This window comes from Stenella coeruleoalba (assembly GCF_951394435.1).
Source record: "Stenella coeruleoalba genome assembly, chromosome: 11".
Classification (NCBI taxonomy): Eukaryota; Metazoa; Chordata; class Mammalia; order Artiodactyla; family Delphinidae; genus Stenella; species Stenella coeruleoalba.
This window is the reverse complement of record NC_137157.1, coordinates 24,294,585-24,319,083: the sequence shown is the minus strand read 5'-3', so window position 1 is coordinate 24,319,083 and position 24,499 is coordinate 24,294,585. Positions and strand designations below refer to the sequence as shown.

Here is a 24,499-nt window from a genome sequence, read left to right as displayed (position 1 = left end):
GTCATTGAGTTACTTCTTACTAGAGAAATAGTATATAGAAAATGGTTTTCTCTTAGCTAAGTTGAAATATAATCTTATGATTGCTGTTTAAAATATTACTTTTGGAAGTTCATTATTTTAAGTATTAACTAAACTTTGAAGAGTCTTCAGGAAAATTGAAAAGTTGCCAATAATGAGAATACTTAACTTTTATTGAATTCTTTGACATGCCAGCCACTGTGCTTAACATATTTATTCTATCTATTCTACAACTCTGCAGAGCAGGTAGTATTATTCCTAAGTACAGATGGAGAAACTCCGACTCAGAGATGTTAAAGAACTTGTTCAATGTCAAGCAACTAGTAAGGGCAAAGATGAGAGGCACACTCAGATACTATTCATTGTTTAATATTTTAAATTATGAAATAATTGAATTAAAGCTGTTTAGGGGGATATACCTAGTATGACTAAAGAATATCTTAAAGAATTGAGAAGAGATTAGAAGTCTGTGGCCAATTTTGTCACACAGTGTCACACGTTTTAGGAGCATCACTTATTCCCATCCCTCCTTACATGGCAAAATTCTACTCATTTTTCCATCCTCAGCTGAATGACTTATTTTCCACAGTTGAAATCAGGAAGACACACCTGCCTCTTTACAAAGTCATAGAAATTGTATTGGACCCCACGTTATAATTTCTCAAATGGGAATGATGCACTATATGTCCACTCCTTTTTCCTTTCTTATCAGATATTCTTTTCCTCAGGATGACATTTGTTTGATTTAAAAAAGCAGTAAAATGTAAAGGCATTTCCCAGCATGCTTCAAGGACCATTTGAAAAAGTTGTAAAATAAGTGGAATATTATAGCTACTATTCTTGATATTACATTAATCTAATTACAAGATACAAAGGTTGGTTTGTTTATCTTATTAAGGTATGACATCAAACTTAAAAACTATGCTGATCACTATGCTCCTAGGCTAGATATCTCTAATTTAATTTTGGAAAACATAGTCCTTGTGAACTCAGTTTGTTTAAAACTGAACAGTTTTATTTCCTCAAAGTGGATTCCCCTTTGGATTTGGGAGACAGTCGAGTATAATGAGAGGAAAATAAGCTTTGGAATATGACCTGGATTGAATCCTGGCTCTACCACTGGCAGTTCTGTGAGCTTGTACAGTTTCTTAACCTTAGTTAACTCATCTATCAAATGGGGAAAATGGCCTTGCCTCCCATGATTGTTCTAAAGATTAATAATAATATATAAAACTCCCAGCCTTAGTCGGTACTCAGCAGATGGAAGCAGCAGCCATCAAATCTCAAACATGCTTTGCTCATTCTGGCTTTGGGGCTTTTGTTTTTTGCTCTCTTCTATTTTGCAGTGTCAGTTTTCTTTCTCCTCCCCTAACTTACCTCTTATTACTTTTTTTAATGTTGAACTCAAGCTTTCTGTCTTCCATAAAGCTTCCTCTGTCAACTCAGTTCACAGTGATAACTCTCTTTCCTCTGACACTTTGCCTCTGCCACTCATTTAGCATTCATTCTGCCATTTGCATGTTCACTTAAATGTCCTGTCTTCTCAGTTGAACAGTAATATTCTCAAGGGCAGGGACTCTCATAATAATCAACTTGCAATAAATGTTACTTGTCAGTGGAAGTGAATTCTTTAAGGTAGACATAATGCCATTTAGAAAATTACCTTTCCTTTTTGTCTCTTGTTTCAGGGTGCCTGACCATTATTATGGTTATGAAAAATAAATCTTTGTTCCCTGAAAAGACTTGGTGTTAATCAGATAGTTTACTACTCACTTGAGTAATTTTTTGGGGAAAATGTTAAAGCATATATTAGATTGACAAATACATAATAGTTACAAAACATGAAATTTACAAAAAACCGTGGAAATATGCTGTTTGAAGGTTGTGTGGCACTGTATTTACTTTCATTTCTTTCATTCAGGATCATAAAGATGAAGTAACTTGTGTAACATATAATTGGAATGACTGCTACATTGCTTCTGGATCTCTCAGTGGTGAAATTATTTTGCACAGTGTAACCACTAATTTATCTAGTACTCCTTTTGGCCATGGTAGTAACCAGGTACAGTATGGATTTATTCAAAATAAAGTTGATAAGATAGATTTTTAAATTACCTTACATAAGACAATGAATTTGAGTTTTTAAAATTGAGTATTTTAAATTTGCATTTAGCTCACTCAAACCTAGGTAGCTATTCTTTAATGGTAGTATGTAAAAGCTAATTCATACTAGATGACGGTGCTTACCTGAGTTCGGTCATGCCACTGAACATGCTCCTAGAACTTAACTATGTATAAACAATACAGATAATTGTTAATAGATTAAGCCCAAAACATGGATATTAATTATGACATTATAGAAGTGTTGCATAGCTTAAACTATGTCAGCTACAAGACAGATACTTATGTTCATAAATACTCTGTTTGGTGGACATGGAATAATTGTATTGGGTTGGCAAAAAGTTCATTTGGTTAATGAATCCATTGTTCAATAAAGTTCTTGGTGAAAATGAAAAATGTCTTTTATTTTTACTTAAAACTGAACGAACTTTTTTGGCTAACCCAATATTTAGGCACAGGGTAAATTGAGTTTTCTTGTTTGTTTGTTTCAAGTATGTGATAGTTAAAGTATCAAAGCATATTTATGTATTTCAGGTTAATACGAGTATTTAGGGAAAATTTTTATAGAAGAAAATTAGTCAATTATTGAATTTTTTTTCTTTATAAAAATTAGTCTATAAAATTCTTAAAAGAATATATTCAGTTTCTCAAGAAATCTAATTCTTGGCTAACTTTCCATGAAATTCTCCACAGGAATTTCCAATGAGGTGAAACTTCTTTTAATCTTTTTAATTGTAATCACTTTGGCCATAAGTATTATTAGATAAAATATGGGAGCTCTTCAATTTTGAAAAGCATTAAAATCATTATTTGAATAGTATTTAGTGTTTAAGGAAAATTTAATGGATATTAAAAATGTACAGAAAAACGTCTTTTCTCAGATTTCATATGTATTGAGGTAATAAAAGAGATGTACATATAAATGATTTTATGGAAGATTGGTGAAAAACAGCCTCATGGTGATCCAGAACAGAGAAGACTGTCTGATTGGGAATAAAATAGAGAAAGTTGAAGGAGGGAGGATTTCATCTGGGTCTAAGGCTTATAACTGATTTTGTTTTGTTTTGTTTTACTAGTATATTAACTGGCCTCTGACAGTTATTTGATTCTAGCTTGTATTAGGGTTAGCTCTTTACATGTCCACATTATAGTTGGAACTGTGTCTTGTTTCTTTGTACTCAGCCATTGTCTAACTTTGTGCCTTATATGGAAAAGATCCTCAATAAATATATGAGTATATGAATACATTTAAAGATAACAAAGATCTTAATAGGCTAATAAAGAACTTTGGGAGAGGGATATTTTATATGGAGGAAATCATATGAAGAAAAACAAGGAGAAAGGAAAGCATATGGGTTTTATATAGGGCTAATGTGAGAAAAAGATTAGAAAGGTAAGCAGGAACATAGTGTTGAAGTGGGACTTTGAATGCCAGACCAAACTTTGGCTTTTATTTTGGAAGGCATTTAGGGAACTCAGAATTTTTTGATTAGTTGAATATTAGAATCATAGAAACCTTGAACTGAGAAAAGACTTTAGAGGTAATCTCACTTTCTGCATTTTATGGTTGAGGATAAGTGATTTGCCACAGAGAATGTATTAATATTGTCATAAAAATAGGAAATAATATTTTGTTTTTGTAATTTTTTTGGTTATTATGATAATGGAGACATAAAACCTAAGCCCACAGAAGTTGGAACTATTGGAAAAAAATCGTATCTAGTGTTCAGATGCCTTGCTTTTTAAAGAAATAGAGTAATCTTCTCCTCCTCCTTCTTCCTTTCTCCTTCCTCTTCCTCTTCTTCTTTTTCTCTTTCTTCTTCCTCTTCTTCTTTTCCTCTTTCTCCTCCTCACTTCTTTGGTATATTAGAAGCATGCTAAATTTAGATTTATAAATTCTGGGTTGACTTTTCAGTAACATAAATATTAGGTCATATACTACCATGTATATTCTTAGATTTCAGTTTTTATTGTATTTTGCTAGAGGGTTTTCTTATTAAAACAAAAGATGAAGGAATAGTCGTGAAAACATTAGGTTTGGTTACTGCTCTTGGCCTTATTGTGTGTAAAATCTTAAAGTTTTAAAAATTGAGATAACTTACATATAATAAAGTACATATATCTTAAATACACAGCTTGATGAATTTTTATACATACATACACCTGTGTAACTACATACTACCAGAATCAAGATACAGAATCTTAATCCTTTCCAGTCACTGCCTCATATTTCTTAAAAGAATTATATGTGTCTGGTTTCTCTTAGTCTTCATTATGTTTGCTTTGTTGCATGGAATAATAGTAGTTCATACTGTTTTACTACTGTGTAGTATTCCATCATATGGATGTGCCACAATTTATTTATCCATTCTACAGTTGATGGACACATGAACTGTTTCCAGTTTGTAGCTATTGTGAGAAAGCTACTATAAATATTCTTATATAAGTCTTTTTATGGATATATGTTTTCATTTCTCTTGAGTAAATACTCAGGAGTGAAATTGCTGGGTCTTAGGGTAGGCATCAATTTTTACTTTATTAAAAATTGCCAGAAAGGTTTTAAAGTGCTTGTGCCATTGTCTACTTCTCCCAGCAATGTATGTGAGATCCAGTTGCTCCACGTTTTTGCTTATACCAAATATTGTCTAATTAACTTTAACCACTTTGATGGTTGTGTAGTTGTATCTCATTGTGGTTTTAATTTGCATTTTTCTGTGTTGAATGAGTTGGCACACTTTTATATACTGTGAGGTCACTGTTCAAGTCTGTTTATCCTTTTTGTTTGGGGTTATTTCTGTTTTTCTGATTGATTTGTAGTTTATTCTGTATTCCAGATGGAGTCATCTTTTGGATATACACGTTGCATATATCTTCCTTTAGCCTACGGCTTGCCTTTCCACTCTCTTAATGCCTTTAAAAAAAATGAACAGAAATTCTTAAATTTATGTCTGTTATGCTCCATTTCAAATTAATTTTTGTATATGGTGTGAGATGGGGTTCATCTTTCTATACAGGTATATAGTTATGCCAACATTATTTATTACAAAGTCCATCCGATTGCCACTGGGGTGAGTGTAGGTGGTGAGAGGGTTCAGAGAGCATTCAGGCAGAGGTTATATCACCTTGTAGAATTCTTACTACCATTTATTGTGTTTCAAGTATAGTGATCATTGCTTTATATTACATTTTCTCATTTATTCTTTGCTACTCACTTGTGAGGTATAGGTTATTCTCATTTTACAAGTGAGAAAACTGAGATTCCAGGACTTTCTGATCACAAGATTCTTAACTGACTGATCTGAAGGTCGACTCTTGAAGAGTGGTAGCATTGTTTCCTTTTGAGTGTCTTTCTAGCTCAGAGACAGCTGAATGTATAAGGATTTGAGGATCCAAACTTCTGGAAACTTTGCAGTATTCTCTTGTCACTTTGTGCAAGAGTCCAACATTTATTCTTATCTCTTCTTCGCATGAAGAAAATTTTTTTAAATTCTAGGTGACAGGCTGCTGTATTGTTGATTTTCAAAGGATTTTTTTCATTGATTACTTTGCATGGCAAAACTGAATATATCTTCTAGTTTAGGAAAACAGTAATGCTCAAAGCTTATCTCTTGTGCAAGGTCAGATGAACCAGAACCTAGATTTTCGCGTTCTTGCTGCCTCTTGTTTGGGCAGTTGGCATCTCTATAAGCTTTTTTGGTATAGCTCTACATTGTAAATCCCACATTTATTTGGAGAGCTAGCTGTGTGAGCCTGGGCAAGTGACTTAACTCTCAAGCCTCCTTTTCCTTAACTGTCAAGTGAGAATGAAAATATACTTTCAACAGGGTTTTGTTTGGTTTTGGTGTTTTTTGTTTTTTTGTTTTTTTTGGTCTAGATGAGATGCTAACATAGTTCCTAACATGTGGAGATTAGGGAACTTTAGTGTGAACTTTTAATGAATAATCATATTAATTTACTAAAATAGCTTTTGTGATTTACTTCTGCAAACTGGTTTGAACATCTTTAGGTTTAATGTGTTCCCTCCAAACCCCTGCTAATTAACCAGTTGTAACTTGACCTCAGTAATCATATTTTGTGTTTTAGAGCAACTTAGAATAAGAAGAGCATTAAAGAAGGTGAAGAAATCGAACTGGAGTGTGTTGGTTTTTTTCCCTTTTCCTGGAACAAATGTTTATATATTTTTCGTGTACTATATTATTTCATTTTTCTCTACAGCATTAAAGCAGAGTGCCATGGGTTAGGAAATACCACTTGGCCTCTTTGTATGTAAGTATGCAGTCTCAGTTTTCTTAGTGAAGAAAGTCACAGTTATGATTTTGTATACTTACGTTTCCATTTTACAGGCAGCATAATTGAAATCTGTGGAGGTTTTTTTTTTATTAAGATTCCTCACAATTCATTTATGATTTCAAGTATATTAAATATTCATTTTTTTAATTTAAACAATGTTCATAAAAATTTCAAGTCTGTCTAAAAATTGACATAATTCAATTCCAATACACTGTCACCCAGCCCATTTTCTACACTGACAGTTTTACTATAGGGTTTGGGTTTTTGAGAAAAATAGTAGGTAGGGCACATATAATGATTAAATTAAAATTTTCTATTTTTGTTTCTGTGAACAATCAAGAATTTGAAATCTTTAAAAATCATCAAATTGATTTCTTAGCAAAAGTGACAAAACCATGGAGTCTCACTGAATCTGCATTATACTGAATTTCATATTGGAAATGAGATTGCCTGAATATATTGAGAATCTTACTTTGAAATGTCTGAGCTGAATTGAAGCTGTTAGTTTTTTGTGGATCGCAGTGTCTGTCTGCAGGGGAGAAAGAGCCTTACTGCTTCTGCAGAGCTGCCAGGGCTGACAGACTCCTTAGCATTTAATTGCAAGTCGCTATTTGGCAAGTTCAGCAGCTTAGGCTCACAAATAGGTTAACCTGTGTTGCCTTTCTCAGACTGCACCCTTTTTGAAAGCAGTTAAAAAGTGGATCTATTTTATTGATTTCTTAGATTTAAAAGTGATTTTTAAATGCAATGTCTGTGAGATTTTAAATATAGCATTTTTCAGTATATGTTAAATAAGTCCATTTTCTTCAGTTAAATTTTTGACATTTTATGTATAGCTTTTGTAAGTATTAATAAGCCTTATGAGTATGGAGATCTGGTAAATAATTATTAATTACATTTTAAAAATAATTATTTTATCAAGAATGAATTTAATTCCAGTTTAGTTAACTTGGTTGATTGGTTTTGTTTACACCTGAACTTTGGCGCTCAAATAGTTTGACTGACTACAAAGCTTTATATCAAGAATAGTGGTTTCCTTTATGTTATATGGGAATGTTGGTATACAGTTGTATACTATGGTATAATATGTTCTTGATTCTCTTTATATATTTCTTTAGTATTTGTATACTTTTCTAGCCTTTATATTATGTTTTTGAGCAGTTTTATGATTGACATGTTGGCATAAAATAAACTTCCATATGTTTATATATTCTTAAAGTATAATTTTTCCTTTTGTTCTTCTCTTCTACATTTTATTTTATTTTATTTTTTTATTTTTTTTTTATCTTTTAAAATAAACTTTATTGTGGAATAATAATAGACGCAAAGATAGTACAGAGCGTTCCCATCCGCCCTTCGCCCAGCTTCCCCTTATGTTAACATCTTACATAACCCTGGTATGTTTGTCAAGATGAAGAAATTAACATTGTCCAATACTGTTAACTATGTTACAGACTTATTAGATCACTCATTTCTCCGCCAGTGCCTGTTTTCTGTTCCGGGACCAGACCTGGTATCCCATTTTACATTTAGTCATCGTGCCCTTGGTCTCGAAACTGTGACGGTTCCTCAGTCTTTTCTTGGTTTTCAAGACCTTGCCACTTTCAAAGAGTCTTGGCCAGGTGTCCTGTAGAGGGTCCCCCAGGCTGGGGCTGTCTGCTGCATTCCCATGATTAGACTGGGTTGTGGTTTTGGGGGAAGATCCCACGGAGGTGAGGTGCCCTTCCCATCAAATCCCATGGCAGGCAGCGGGCACGCGACAGCTACGTCGACCTCTTCCTCACTGGTTCCTCACTTTGTCACCTGGTGACGGGGCAGGCTCTGAATGTCTCCACCATAGTTATGACTTCCTTTCCATTCTCTCCTCTTCAATAGTGAGTCACTAGCTCACACTCCAGGAGAGGAGAGCTGAGCTGTACCTCTCAGAGGGGGATATAGTCATAAATATTATTTGGAGTTCCTCTATAAGGAAGGTTCAACCCTTCCCTCCCATTTATTTAGATCAGTATGGACTCCTGGACCTTTTTCTTAATTCTTTGGGTAACGAGCCAATAATGTCATTATTTATTGTGCTACTCAGATTGCCCTGTGTTGGTCTTTGCCCTCTTTCAGGCTGGCTCCTGTGGCCTGCTGACACACCTCCACCCCTTGCTTTTCCTCCGGGCATTTTTTTGCTTTCTGGCACGAGGTGTCCCAGGCTTATTTTGTACACTTCCTGTCCCAGCCCTGCAATCAGTCATTTCTCCCAGGAGCCCTGGGTCCTTTTAAGTAGAAGACTGGTATTCAGAAACCAAAATCTGAGTGAGAGGATTATTTTTTTAAATGGATAGAAACATCCTTATGTTAAAAACTCAAATAGTCTAAAAGGTGTGAAGAGAAAAGTCAGTCTCCCTCCAACCCATGAGCCGTTTCCCCTCCCAAGGACAGCTACTCTTTTTTTTTTTTTTTAATTCATTTATTTTTGGCTTCGTTGCTGACGTGGGCTTTCTCTAGTTGTGGCGAGCGGGGGCTGTTCTTCGTTGCGGTGCGCGGGCTTCTCATTGCGGTGGCTTCTCTTGTTGCAGAGCACAGGCTCTTGGCCCGCGGGCTTCAGTAGTTGTGGCGCACGGGCTTAGTTGCTCCGCGGCATGTGGGATCTTCCCAGACCAGGGATCAAACCCGTGTCCCCTGCACTGGCAGGCGGATTCTTAACCACTGCGCCACCAGGGAGGTCCCTGGGGCAGCTACTCTTGATGATTGATTTCTGGTGTCTCCTTTCAGAAACAGGTGATGCTATACCTTACAGCGTTACAGTGAGGACAGAGAAGAGCTGAGGGACTAGAGGCAGGGCCCAGCAAGATGCCCATCATTTCTTCCCTCCTCCTGTCTCTCTGTCTTCCCTCCCTGGCCCAGCATTTCTGCAGAGGGCGGGCAGGCACAGGTACGGACAGTGGGGAGAGGGTCGGGAGCAACGGAGAGAAGGAGGCTACTCACTAATGGCCCCGGTGTACGTCGGCTGTGTGAGGTCCTTGGGCACCTTCCTGTAGATGTCAAACCTCCTGAAGTCAAAGGGCATCGTGCCGCCGCCGCCGCTGCCGCCGGGGGTGGGAGCCCTGCAGGCCAGGTGGGCCGCGGCGCCGCGTGGGTCCCAGCCCGCTGCCAACGCCTCCGCCGGCCGCCCCGCCCCCGCCGGCCACCCCCAGCCCTCTCTCTTCTACATTTTAATAGGAAGTGATTTGAAGAATGTTTTCTTGCAGTTTCTCTGTATAGCTCTGTCTTCCGTCCATAAAGTTATAATCATTCTGTTGGTCCAATCTTGTCTTCTGCTTTTTCTTATTAGTGTTCTGTCCCAGGTATTCTCATATTGCTAGTCTTCATAACTATAATTTTTAATGGCTACATAATATTCCATTGTTCAAATGCCACAGCATATTTAAACATTTCTGTACTTTAGGTGTTTTCCAAATTTTTATAATCACGAGTAACATATGTTAATATTGTTTCCATAAGTGTATGTTTTCTGCTTTGACTTTTTCTTTGAGATTACAAATTCTCTTTCAACATAACTCAGTAGCAGCAGGCTCACATTTTCTTTCCTTGAGGAGTTCAAGTGTGTTACTCTATCATTTTTGGTCTCAAATGTCTGATGATAATTTAAGTATTTTTTTCTTATAAGTCACTTGTTCTTTTTCCCTGTATGTCCAAAAGATTTTTTTTTCCTTTAAAATTCAGTAATTTTACTAGACTATGTCTTGGTGTTGGTCATTCTGTATTGTTATTCATAGGTACATGGTATGCTCAATTAACATGTAGTTTCAAATCTTTTCTTCTTTCAGGAAGTTTTCTTGAATTATAGTTTTTAGTATTTGATATTTTCTTTATCTCTGTTTTTTTCCTTGTTGGATCTTCTTATCTTCAGTGATTTACTACTGTCTCTCAAATCATTTTTAACTTTTTCCTTATTTTTGACTTTTAAAAAGTCTTTCCTTTTGACCTATCTTTATGGTATTATTTGTTGAATTTATTCATTCTGTATTCCTTTTACCTTTAATGAAGGCTACATAATGTAGCCTGCATTTTTAAAAGGATTAAAATTGCTAATTGTTTTCCAAGTTCTGACATCTCATTTCTGAGTTTTCTAATTCTGATTTATGTTGTTTTTTAAGGTCTTGTATCATTTTATTGTCTTTCTGGTCATCTGTTGAGAATGTCTTTCTTCTTATTCTCTTTGTTCTCATAGTAACTTTGTATGGGATTTATCTGTGAAGTCAGTTTCCCTGAACTCCTAGACAGAGATGGAGTTTAGAGGGCATCTTTTCTAACTTTTCTGAGGTTGCTTGGCTTTGTGCTACTCCTGTACTTGTATGTGAATTTTCACTTTCCTTCAACTATATTGACTCCATCCCATTCAGTTTGTTTCCGCTCTTAGTAGTGTCTTCTCAGTATGGTGCCCTGACCTGGGAAGGAGATACCTTGGCTGGACAGTTTTGGGAGTTCATTGGAGCTAAACTGCTCTAGCCCTTCAGACCTTTCTGCAAACCTCTTGCATAGAACCACTAATGCATTGGATATTCCTGGTCTAGCTGATGTTGTCAATTGGTCACCATGCTTTCCTGTGAAAACCTTTCGGCTCTTTGGGGCTTTTCCTGTTCTCAGATCTGTCTCAGTCCCTGTAATTTCCTTCTGCTTCCTCTTGCACAGATACTAATACTATGAAGGACTATGGCTGTTAAATGTTTGACTTACTAGTGTGTATTTTGGGGCTCATGGGGATACCTGATAGTCTAGTTTTGTTGTAAATGTTTTCATGGGGTTTTAGTTCTGCTATTTGGTTTGCTATCTATCTGTAAAACACACACACACATAACGCACACACTCACATACTTCTACTCACTGTCTGTGCTGGGATTCCCCAAGACCAGGTTTGATGTTTCACTAGGAGGACTCACAGGACTCAACATGTAGTCATACACATGGCTATGATTTATTACAGTGAAAGGATACAAAGCAAAATCAGCAAAGGGGAAAAGGTGCATTGGGTGAAGTCCCAAGGAAGCCAAGTATAAGCTTCCAAGAGTGTTATCTCAGTGGAGAGGATGTACTTAATTTCCCCATCAAATTGTGACAACATGTATGGAACATTGTCTACAGGGAAGCTTGTTAGAGACTCACTGGCCAGGGACTTTGTTGGAGGTTGGTTACCTAGGCACCCTCTACCTAGCATGTACCGAAATTCCAAACTCTACTAAGGAAAGCAGGTGTTCAGCCATGGTTCAGCCATAAACCATATCTTTTGCACAAACAGTTTAGGCACAGTGAGCCACTCTTATCAGTCGGTGAGCCACTCTCTTCAGCTAGGGTGGTGGGAACCCTCCAAAAATCCAAGTTCCAAGACTCCAGCCAAGGGCCAGTCTTGAAAGCAGGACTTTCTAAAGATAAGCAGTCTCAGGCCTGCTTGTGCACACATACACACAAAAATGGGGGGATTCAGGGAGATTAAAAAACTCTGCCACCATCATAACCTCTGTCTTCTCCGAGCTCTCCCGTTACAAGGACTTTAAGCAAGACAGAATTATGTTCAGATATCCAGTTTTGAAGAGGTTATTGCTGCAGTAGTGTGAAGGACGGATAGCAAGCCATTGAGAATGGAAATGGGCAGTAGCTCAGGTGACAGATGATTGGTGCTTGAAATAAGACACTGGGAATGAAGAAGAGGGAGGAATGGAGTTGAACGGATACTGTATATTTACGAGTGTGTATATGTATGTATGTTTGTATATGTACATGCATATATATATATATAGTCATATATGTATCAGAGACTATAAAGCTATAAGAATGTGAATGTACATTCCTATCTCTGTGAAGGGGAGGCTTTTCTAAGTGTAGGAACAACGTCATAAGTCATGGGACAAGTTTGATGTATTTAAGTACATAAAAATCTACAATGTGACAAAAAGCAAGATGATAAAAATCAACAAAGTTGAAAAGAAAATGGGGAAAATATTTATGTCTATGAGAGCATTAATGTCCTTATTATATTAAGATCAATTGGAAATTAGTATTTTAAAAATCTTAATAGCCCAATAGAAAATAAGCAAATAGATTAATGGGCAGTTCACAAAAGAAGGACGACAAATGGTCACTTAGCATTTTTCAACCGAGAACCTTTAAAGCGTGAACAACAATAAAATACAAATTCTTTTATAAAGTAGCAATTTTTAAAAATAATAGTAGTCAGGGCACTTGGAAATTGGAAATAGCCTAAGTGTCCATCATTAGATTATTTAGATAAATTGATATACTCGTACATTCATATATTATCCAGCTATTAAAATCATGTAGTAGAAGATATTAATAACACAGCTAACTTTATAATAATAAAGTATGGTCCCAAGTTTGCTGTTGGTACTTTACTCAAACGCAAACATACATATACACAGAAAAATACTTAAAGGATATCCTCCAAATTATTAACCAGTTTTTCTCTAGGTGGTAGGATTATGGATGGTTTTTCTTTTCCTTTTTGTGATTTTTTTTTTAAAGAAACATTTCCAAATATTTATAGCAGGGGTCAGCAAATTATGACCTATAGGCTGGCTGTTATTTTTCCTAGAAATATCTTGAATATGGAACAAGATAGGGACTTAACAAATGCTGTTGATACTAAAATGAGTTAATACTTATTTTAAATATAATTTAGATAAACATTTCATTTATCCAGGATCATTAGATATTCTCTTGATATTCTAAATAGATGATGATTTAATAGATGTAGAAGGCTCAGAAATGAAGGTCTGTTATCAAAGAGTTGGTGAGTTATTGACAGAAACCAGTGTGGCTACTTAAGGGTCTTTTAAAAACTTATATGTAAAAGATGCTCAAATGTATGGTACATGAATGAATGTGTGAGTCATGAACCTGTGAGAATAGTAGCAACACCTACTATGTACCTGGCTTTTTGCAGAAATGCTATTTAATCCTTAAAGTAACCTTGACAGGCAAACAAAAGTGTTTTCTGTGTTGTTCACGAGAACACTGAGGCTTGGAGAGTTTAAGAAGTTTTTACCCAAGTCATACAGAGTTTCGCTCTACTTGAAACGCAGGTTCATCTGAGAGGAAGATTTATGGTTATCTTTAGTCTTGTTTTTCTTTTCTAAATGAGTTGCCATATAGGTCCACAGAATTTGAGGCAATGTATGGAATTTAGGTTTTGACTTAAATTCATTTTAAATTATTTATTAAGTTTTACAGTGGTCCCTCCTTATCTGTGGGCGGTGCATTCCAAGACCCCCAGTGCATGCCTGAAACTGCAGTTAGTACCGAACCCTGTATATACTATGTGCTTTTCTACACATGCATACCTATAATAAAATTTAATTTATAAATTAGGCACAGTAAGAGATTAACAACAATAATAAAATAGAACAATTATAACAATATACTGTAATAAAAGTTTAGTGAATGCGGTCTCTCTCTCAAAATATCTTACTGTACAAATTTAACGCCATTTCCATCCTAACTAAGCATTTATCGCACACTGTGGCTATAACTCACAGTTTGAGGTGCGCAGCAAAACTAGCATTAATTTCTTTATCCTTCCTCATAATTTCACGGTTAGAAGATTCATTCTTACCATAGTTTTTTTTCTTTTCTTATTATGATTAAGTTGAGAACTTTTACCTTTTCACTTAACGGAAGCACTGCACCCAGCTTCTCTTTGGCATATCTGAATTGCCAATATCATTAGTGTTGCACTTTGGAGCCATTATTAAGGTTACTTGAACACAAGCACTGCAATACCTTGATAGTTGATTTGACAGCTGAGATGCCTACTAAGTGACTAATGGGCAGGATACCCTGGACAAAGGGTATCCTGGCGTACTGGAGTGAGATTTCATCATGCTACTTAGTGCTCAATTTAATATTTTTGAATTGTTTATTGCTGGAATTTTCCATTTAATATTTTTGGACTGTGGTTGACCACGGTACATACCTGAAACCATGGAAAGTGAAGTTGTGGACAAGGTAGGGACTACTGTATATAAAACAGTAAGCTCCTTGTTCCCTGCTGTATTCAAGCAGATTCTGGATGGCCCGTATTTTAAGGATGTTTTAGCAAATTACTACTGTGCCTAAGAGGTTGAACTTTATGAACTTTGAGTATCTAGAAGGTCTATGATTTTATGGTGATGTTTTGTTTTTAATGTTCTGCTTGTGCATTTTATCCAAATTTAGATTATGTGAAGGGCTATAACTATATGAACTCTTAAAATGCTACAGAAGTCTTTTACAAATTAATATTTTGCTTATGTTTAGGTAGGTTGGTATATGACTCTGCAAACATTATAATTCACTAAGGCTCTCTATATCTTTTATATAGTCAAGGTCCATGTAGTTTATTTTTTCTTGAGTGTAGACCAGAGGAAAGATTTGTCTATTCAAATGAATATGCTTTTCCTCAACAAAAATGGAAAATATAAACCAAAATTTTGTTTGTACTTTAGCCATATGAAAATGAGGAGCCCAATTTCATGGTTGACCGTAGTGATTATCTTGCCTGAGGTGTCGGGTTACAAATACTCGTTTCCTTAGACAGAATTTGTGTTATGTTATTCCTAAATATTTTTTTGTTGTTGAGGGCTAATACTTACTATTTTGAAACATCTTAGAAGTAGAATATGAGTTTTTTAATATATAAAAGCTGGTGGTTTTAAATCTTTTTGGAGTGTGCAAACAAAAAGCCCTCAGGTTTGACTTTTGTTCTGTGGCAGTTTTTTTTTTTTTTTTTTTTTTTGCGGTACACGGGCCTCTCACTGTCGTGGCCTCTCCCGTTGCGGAGCACAGGCTCCGGACGCGCAGGCTCAGCGGCCATGGCTCACGGGCCCAGCCGCTCCATGGCACGTGGGATCTTCCCGGACCGGGGCACGAACCCGTGTCCCCCGCATCGGCAAGCGGACTCTCAACCACTGCGCCACCAGGGAAGCCCCTCTGTGGCAGTTTTATCTGGGACCTATATGTGTAGTTGATACCTGCCATCTAGAACATGATTCATTGCTTGACTCCGGACTATAACTAAACTGTTTGAAGGTGTCTTATAGCTAGTTTCCCACTCTTGTGGATTCTACTTAATATTCATTTCTATACTTACATTGCTATTTCTGTGTGGGGGGAAAATAGCTTAAATGTAAAATACTTAATTCTCAGCACGATAAATGATAATATCAGTCAAATTTGAAAGCAGCATTTTAGTAAAAGTAGATAAAATTCATCCAGTTTTAATCTAAGACCTGTTTACTCAAACTGGATCTTTGTATATTCTTGTCCAGCAGAAACTAGAAAGAATGTCTCCACTGCCTCTAGAGATGAGTGTTTTAGAGAAAGGGAGCGTTGCCCTCAGGCCAAAGCTTTTGAAAGAATGGGTATATAGTCCATCCCCAGTCTAGAGTGTTGCCAATTCCCCTTTGTGTTTTAGTTAATTTTTTATTGTGCTTCAAGTGTTGAATTGCCAGCACATCAGTTTCAAGCATATCCAGATATCAAAAATATATACTGAAAACAAATGCAAAATATTATTGCTTATTCTCTACCAGCGTTCCCTTATACTTATTCATGATTTGACTGTGACTGGGCCTTTTATTTAGGTGGAATGTTCTAATCCTGGTGAATTAATGTAGTTTACCTCAATATATTGTATTTTTCTTCTGAAAAAGAGGTGACTGAGGTAACTCTACTCCAACATAATAAAATCATGACAAATATTCAGTTACTAGAATTAAGATGTCTTAGGGTCATCTTATAGCCCACTAAATGATTTTATGGTTGTCATGATTGAAACCTGTTATGCGATGAACCAGAGAAGTTCTAAATCCCTTGTGAATAATGTGGTTGGCCATATTTATGCTTTATATAAAATGTTCTTATGTATGCTTAAAATTCCGTAAAATTTATTTTTATTTTCATAGTCTGTTCGGCACTTGAAGTATTCCTTGTTTAAGAAGTCGCTACTGGGCAGTGTTTCGGATAATGGAATAGTAACTCTCTGGGATGTGAATAGTCAGAGTCCATACCATAACTTTGACAGTACACATAAAGCTCCAGGTTCAGGCATCTGTTTTTCTCCTGTCAATGAATTGCTATTTGTAACTATAGGCTTGGATAAAAGAATCATTCTCTATGACACTTCAAGTAAGAAGTAAGTATAACATGCTCATTTCTTAATTTAGTAACAAATAATTCTTTCATTAGCAGCCATATTTGTGATTTGTATAGACCTCTGATTAATGTTAGAAGATGTAAAGTTTGTGTATTTGTTATCTAATAAGGTAGAATTTTCTTTTTTTTCCCATGCAGAAAAAACTAGATGAGATGTGGGTGTTCTTTAGAGCAGCAGTCCCCAACCTTCTTGGCACCAGGGACCGGTTTTGTGGACGGGGTGGGGTGGGGTGGGGTGGGGGGTGGGGGGATGGCTTAGGCCGTAATGCGAGTGCAGAGCAGCAGATGAAGCTTTGCTCGCTTGCCCTCAGTCCGCTCACTTCCTACTGTGTGCAGCGCGGGCCGCGGACCCGAACCCATCCGTGGCCTGGGGGTTGGGAACCCCTGCTTTAGAGTACTTCTGGATGATGAATGTTGAGGGGTAGCATGTTAATGATTTCACATCTTTATTTTAGCATGCATGCATATTACTCTTTTTCAGAATACAACTAAATTTGTGTATTTTTAAAGCAATATGATTAATTTGCTTTAAAATTAATTCATTATCTAGAGCAGGGTTTCTAAACTGTTGACATTTTGGGCTGGATAATTCTTGGTTGTGGGGAGCTGTCCTGAGCATTGTAGGATATTCAGCAGCATCCCTGGCCTCTACTTACTAGATGTCAGTAGTACTCCCCAAATTAAAAGTAGTAAAATTACCCCCAGTTGAGAACCACTGATATAGAGCTAAAGGGTACATAATTCTCTAAGTATCTAGGTCTGTTATGCCTTCTTGTTCTTCTTACAGTTATAAGTGTGCTTGGTTAGCTTAAAAAACAAAAAAAACCTGCAAGACTGCAAGAGGTGTATTCAAGACACCTAACAATATCTAATGATCATGTGAAAGGAAGTGGCATTATTATAATATTACTGCTAGGGAAGGACCTACTGTGAGCCCCTTTTTAAAGTTTACTGTTACTTATTTTACTCTTCTTTTTTTTTTTTTTTTATTCTTTTCTGTTTTGAACTAATTTACTGAGAACCCTAACAGTAAACCATTCCTCTCGTATACCTGACACTCCAGCAAGGAGTTCAGCTTCAGCAGATCAGTATCCATACTTCTGTATTAGCTTCTGGGGGGATTAAACCTCATGAATCCTTTTAGCTTTTGGGTCAAGAGATGCATAACCAAGAGCAAAGTAGCAGCTGCTTCCTTGTCAAAGGTCATAATCCTCTTGAGGCCTAAGCAGGTCACTAAATGGAAAGGGGATACTTGGAGCCTCCTTAACCCTGAGGCTATAGAGCCCTTATTTGTGGAGTAACATGCAGGAATTCTATCACGTTCACTGCCAAAATAATAATTACTCAAAGAAATAGGTCCTGTTTCTAGAAGATGTAGAATGTATTGTATCTATTGGAAGTGAATAGAAAAATAGGGTGGAGTGCTTAGCAGTTCCTTTACATGCCATTGTAGTAGAAATGTCTCCAGGTCTAATTCTGCATTTCTGCTTTAAACAAACATTTGAGATGGGTATTCCAAGTAACTGTGCCGAAATCTAAGTAACTTTGGTTTTGGTTTACAGTTGTTTATATGTCGTATAAGCTTATATATATACATTCACATATCTACATATACTTTGCTCTCCTTTCCAAAGGCTAGTGAAAACTTTAGTGGCTGACGCTCCTCTAACTGCAGTAGATTTCATGCCTGATGGAGCCACTTTGGCTATTGGAGCTTCCCGTGGGAAAATATATCAATATGATTTAAGGATGTTGAAATCACCAGTTAAAACCATCAGCGCACATAAGACATCTGTGCAATGTATAGCATTTCAGTACTCCACTGTCCTTTCTAAGGTAAGATATTTTCTTTGTTTTCAGCATTTTTGATTTTACTAAATAAATCTAGTTCAGAATATAGAAATCATATGTTGTCAATTAAACACAGTGTAGTTTTGCTTCATAATAATTTTTATATCAAAGCATTGTAAATAATTTTAGTACAAATCCATTTGATACTTAGTTTTAAAACTTTTTTTGCGCTTTTCACATTTCTCTCTCTTCAAAAATATTAAAAGGTTTTTATGGTTCAGAGGGAAACTCTCACATCCACCAGCAAGCTTAAGATTTCTAAGGGAAAAACAATATTTTTTAAACTAATAGGGAATTTATGAAATATTAATGTCTCGTGTGGAGCATTAGAAACCTGATCTTTTAAATATTCCCTTCCGTTTCAGTCAGGTTTAAATAAAGGCTGTTCAAATAAGCCCACAGCTGTGAACAAACGTACTGTTAACGTGAGCACTGCTAGTGGAGGAGTCCAGAATTCTGGAGTCGTCAGAGAAGCAGCTACCACTTCCATTGCCACAGTTCTGCCACAGGCCACGACAGCAGTTGTGGGGAAAGGAACAGTTGCTCTTCATGACAAAGCAGGTAAATGTTGTTTATATAAAGTATTTGGAGTTCCCATCCTGTCTCCTCCCCAAATGGATATCATTATCACTTTCTTTAAGAACCTAGAACTTAAATTCACTTGAGTATTTAGGTAAAATTATTAGTAGATAGTGAAAATTGAAAAAGTGAAAAATTTAACTTTAGCTATAAATGTTTAAAAGGTTAATGAAAGGTACTTCACTTACTCTGTTTAGCTGAACTTCCGTTGTAAGATATTTTAAAAACAGAATAATGCCCTCTCAGAAGTACCGCTACAGACTAGATGACTTTTCATTGTGCTTTTAGATTAATCAGTAGATAATATGAAACTTTGATGCTTTCATTATGATTTGATCTCAGTTTAAAAGAAAAAGCTATTAATGGCCCCTATACTTCAATTTTCAGACTGGAAAGTAAGTCAGGTGATGAAATGAATATATTTAAGTACTGAATAGTACCTGGCACATATTAAGCCGTAAATTAGTCATTTGTTAAATAAAAATAAATGAAAATGTTGAAATTTTTAAGGAATTTCTTCTACTCTGATAATCGTATTGATGAAACAGTTTTTAAAGAAGAGTTCATTTAGACTTTGTGAAGGTATAATATGGTGATAAGCTTCCCCATACTTACTGTAGAAGATATTCTTTGCCTACAATAAAGATCGTAATTCCCTAAATTCCTGAAAGCCTTTTTGTTTTTATTTTAGGAAGTTATGCTATACTGTCACTTTCAACATATTTTTAAAAGTCTACATGATATACCAGTATGTCTCTAAAGTATTCTTACCAGAAATGAATGTACTCATGTCTTTTTGAATTTTCAGGACAAGTACTTAAATTGAGCACAAATATTTGTTGGTGCTTTTTCAATATGAGTTTACTATTCCCAAGTATAAGCAAAACTTTAATTTGTTAGTCTTGGTAGTGTAGAATTTTTTTAAAAATATAATAAGTATATTCACTATAAATTATCTTTGAATATCTATATCATCCTTACATAAAAATCATTATATATTATGTAGAAAAATAATAAGGTCCTTATTTAAGAACTCCTAGAAACTAATACTATTGCTATCTGTTTAAAAGAAGAAATAATGTTTGCCAAGATGTTGAATTAACTATGTTATGAAAATTGGTATTAGTTTAAAAAATTACTATTTATTTTAATTTTCAAAAATTAAAATAAAGATTCTCTCATTTATTGTAAACTTTCTGAAGTCTCAGTGTCTGTCATTTAGTTTTTAATAAGGAAGTTTATGTGTAACAATGGCAGCATTAATTAGATGTGGAAGACTTGGGTCTGCAGGGCCACCAGTTAATGATAATTCTTGGCTGATTAGCAGTTTCTGGCAAAATGCGTGCTTACTGTGCACCCACAAGGAGAAATTTCGGTTTATTGATTTTATTTGGAAATAATTGCAAACTTACAGAAAAGTTTCAGTAATAATACAAAGAACTCTTGAGTTCTAGTATATCCTTGAGCAGGTTCACCACTTTATAAATTTTACCACATTTGCTGCATCATTTTCTCTCTCTCAACTCACACACATGTACATTTTTCCCCCTGTGAAACATTGAGAGTATGTTAGACTTCAGTCTCAGATCTATCACTTTCCTGCCTGGATGACTTTAGGCAGTTTTCTTTTTTATATATATATTTTTTATTGGGGTATAGTTGTTTTACAATGTTGTGTTAGTTTCTGCTGTACAGCGAAGTGGAGTTCCCTGTGCTATACAGCAGGTTCTTATTAGTAGGCAGTTTTCTTAACCATGCTTTTTTCTCATTTTTCTCTTCCATAGATAATATTTAACATTTGAGGTTATTGTGAAAATCGGAGAAAATGTATCAAAAGGGCATAGCACATGTAGGCACTCAATAAATTATAGTGTTGCTAATATTGTCGTTATGATCATCATTACTGCTATTACTTTAAGCATGGTGTAAAATAAATTTAAAATTTGAAATAAGTTCGTATGGTTTCTACTGAAGGTGTCCTAATTTAGTTATTGAAAAGAACCTCTGCAGGTACTTCCCTGATGGTGCCATGGTTAAGAATCTGCCTGCCAATGCAGGGGACATGGGTTCCATCCTTGGTTCGGGAAGATCCCACATGTCACGAAGCAACTAAGCTGGCGTGCCACAGCTACTGAGCCTGCGCTCTAGAGCCCGCGAGCCACAACTACTGAGCCTGCATGCCACAACTACTAAAGCCTGTGCGCCTAGAGACCATGCTCCGCAACAAGAGAAGCCACTGCAACGAGCAGCCTGCGCACCGCAACGAAGAGTAGCCCCCACTCGCCACAACTAGAGAAAGCCCGCGCACAGCCTTGAAGACCCAACACAGCCAAAAAAAAATAAATATATTTTAAAAAAAGAACCGCTGTCTGCAGACTTGTTGCTAGTGCTCATTTTCAGTAGGAAACAGCCATTTAAGAAGAGAAAAATAAGACTTTAGCACTATTTTCAAATGATACCAAGCTTCTATTTCATAAAGTTCCAGAGGCTAGAGTTATGCATCAAACATGTTGAGGACCTAGAAAAGGGAGAGAAATTTCTTCTTTATAACCGATTACACTCTTGGTATAAACACCCTTCAATGACAGTGATGTACAAATGTTTGGTCATAACTTTTGTGAGGTTATTAGGTTTATTTCATTAGCCAGGCTTGGACATTTTTGAATATTGTGAACAAAGCTAATCTTTGTTTTTATCCCAGGCTTTTCAGTTTTCATTTGGGACCAAGATGGCAAATAAAACAGTTTTAAAAATGTAAGACAGTAATATGCTACCGATTCAAATGCCAAGATTTCATCAAAGTTCTTGAATCTCTAGAACTCAGTCCTTGACCCAAAAATGAGCAAGAAGTTACTGAGCCTGCAGAGTTCCTATTATAACGTCCTTGCCCTAAAGTCATGCAATATATACTGAGAGAGGAAGTAAACTGCATGCCTCTTTATTGTTGTCTACTGTACTATTCTTTATGAGTTTGGTGTTCTGGTTTCCTTCCTCTCAGTAAACTATCCCAAGGTTAATGAAGTCATTTAAGGTCAGTAACGCAGAGAGCAGTGTTAGGTTCCCACTGTTAGTGAAGAAAAAAATAAAAGGGAAAAAAGAGACCCCATTCACTGCAAGCTGGGGAAAGGAACTAACGTTGCTTGAAAACTGCTATATGTTAGGCATTGTACTATATGCCTTAGAGACTTTTTTTTTAATCACTGGTAGATGATCCTAACAGTGAGTCAGTCACTAACAAAAATAAGTTGTTTAAGAAAAGTACATGAATTATTTAGAAAAGTTCTATCAAAGTAGATTTAAAAAGTGGTGTTATATGAGCAAATAAGTTATTTGCTTTTGAGGAGCCCTTCATTCCATGAAAAGGATGCTTAACTGAGCTATTGTTATATTCTGCTTTCTTTTCCTGATGCCCACAGTTGTAGTGTTACCAATGATATAGGTAAGGCATTCATTTTTAGAGCCTAGCTTCTCATGATAAATTTATTATGAGAAATAATAAAAATGTTTATTTTTATATCCAATTTCTATAAGGTCTGCCTCGAAGCATAAACACAGATATTTTATCTAAGGAAACAGAGAGTGGGAAAACCCAGGATTTCTCCAGCTTTGATGATACTGGAAAAAGTAGTTTAGGTGACATGTTCTCACCTATCCGAGATGGTAAGTCTGTTCAGATCAGAGGATCATGTCCTCTTGCTTGGGTCGTCATGACATTTTTATTCTGGCTAAAAGATGTGGATAATAGCTTCAGTCTCACTCTATTCATGACAGTTGCTAATTTTCTCAATCCCTGAGATGGTATCTTTCCCTTTGCCCAGATATTTCAAATGTTATCATTCCAAAATATATGCTAGTAATTTTCACATAGGAACCAAGCAAATAGCTCTCAAGTTAGCATTTTAATTTCCACAGAAGTTTCTTAAAGGAAGTTTTGCCTCCATAGGCAATCTTTTACTTGTATCTACTTCTAAATAAATCTTCCCCAAATCTTGGATATTTTGATAGGCAAAAAATATCTTCCTAACATAAAAAAATTCATTTCTTTGATTATTAGTATTTAACTGGTATTAAATGTTTTCATGGAGAAATATGGCTGGGGGTTAGATTGCCTCATCCTTTACACTAACTATATATGAAAGTACCATACACATACACACACATACACACACACACACACACACACACACACACACACACACTCCCCATTGCTAGTAGACGTTGCCATTAAAAAGAAAAAAGCCAAAAAAAACCAAAAAAAAAAACCTTTGCCAGTTTGTTAAACAGAAACATATATCGTTGTTCACTCTATATGAACTAGGCACATGGTTTGGCTGTGCTATTTTGGTGCTAATGTTCATACTGTTTTCTTTACTGGGATAGTCTCACTACTAATAGCAGTATTATTAACAGTATGGGTTAATTTCTAGAAGACGATTTGGCAGACTTAAATATTCATTCTTTTTGTCCTGTTAATTCCATTTCTATAAATTTACCTAAGAAAATATTCAGAGAAGCCCACAGAGATTTGTGTGTTTACTGTTTATTTATAGTATTGAAAAACAGGAGTGAATCTAAATGTCATCAGTAGCAGGGTGTTTAAATTATTACATCCACTCATGATCTTATAAAATTTAACTTTTTACTTTAAAATTGTCTGGTTTCAAAATTTTCTTCAACTAATTTCATAAGCAGAAAGAATAAATATATACGTAGTGGTACAGAATTATTGAGTGTCTTCTGCCTTACCCCAGCTTGAAAATGACTCCTTAAATTGCCCGGTCAAATTGCTATCTTCCATCTAATAAAAGAGGAAGGATTCCTTTCAGGATGAAGAGAGGTCATACTACCTAGTTGAGGGGTAAAGAGAGGAGAGATGTGGGCAAAGGAGGTAAAAGTGGCTTGGGCTGGAGTTGAGAAAGGTTTTGGAGGTTAGCACCCAATTGTGGAGCTTTGTTTATGAGAACCGCTGGAGTAATTTTTTAATGGAAGGGGCTTTTTGAAAGTGTTTGAGTTATAAATGAAATCCTTTTTAATGGTTTTTGAAAGTAATAAAGGATATAAATTCCTTTTTAATTGCTTTTGCTGTTTAAAAAGATATGATTAGAATTTGAGCCATAGGCCCTTCGTTTATTGGAGTTTGATATTATTGATAAGAAAAAGACATGGATACTAAATATAGTGCTGGTTTTCACTGTCAAGAGATTTGTGTTTTAATCTCAAAGATTCAACACTACTTAGGTAAAGTCTTAATCTGTTTGTGCTTCAATTTCTTCATCTTTTAAATAAGAGTACCTCTGCTTTTGTTAGGAAAAAATGAGTAACTTATATAAAAGTGTCTGTGTTGTGCGATTACTAGGTATAACACACACATGCAGATAGATGAATGGTGGAGAGATGGATGATAGTCCTACTAATATGATAATCATGTATGATAATTTATTGGCCA

General features: G+C 35.7%; 1 protein-coding gene across 2 annotated transcripts in view; it reads left to right on the top strand.

Moving 5' to 3' along the window:
• Positions 1 to 24,499, top strand: part of NEDD1 (NEDD1 gamma-tubulin ring complex targeting factor) — an 84,539-nt gene that overhangs the window by 47,000 nt on the left and 13,040 nt on the right. For both annotated transcript variants that reach the window (XM_079935997.1, XM_079935998.1), the window contains 5 exons: positions 1,940 to 2,080; positions 16,374 to 16,603; positions 18,258 to 18,459; positions 18,840 to 19,035; positions 22,585 to 22,713. In XM_079935997.1, the coding sequence (XP_079792123.1) occupies positions 1,940 to 2,080; positions 16,374 to 16,603; positions 18,258 to 18,459; positions 18,840 to 19,035; positions 22,585 to 22,713 (898 nt within the window). The remainder of the gene's footprint in view (positions 1 to 1,939; positions 2,081 to 16,373; positions 16,604 to 18,257; positions 18,460 to 18,839; positions 19,036 to 22,584; positions 22,714 to 24,499) is intronic.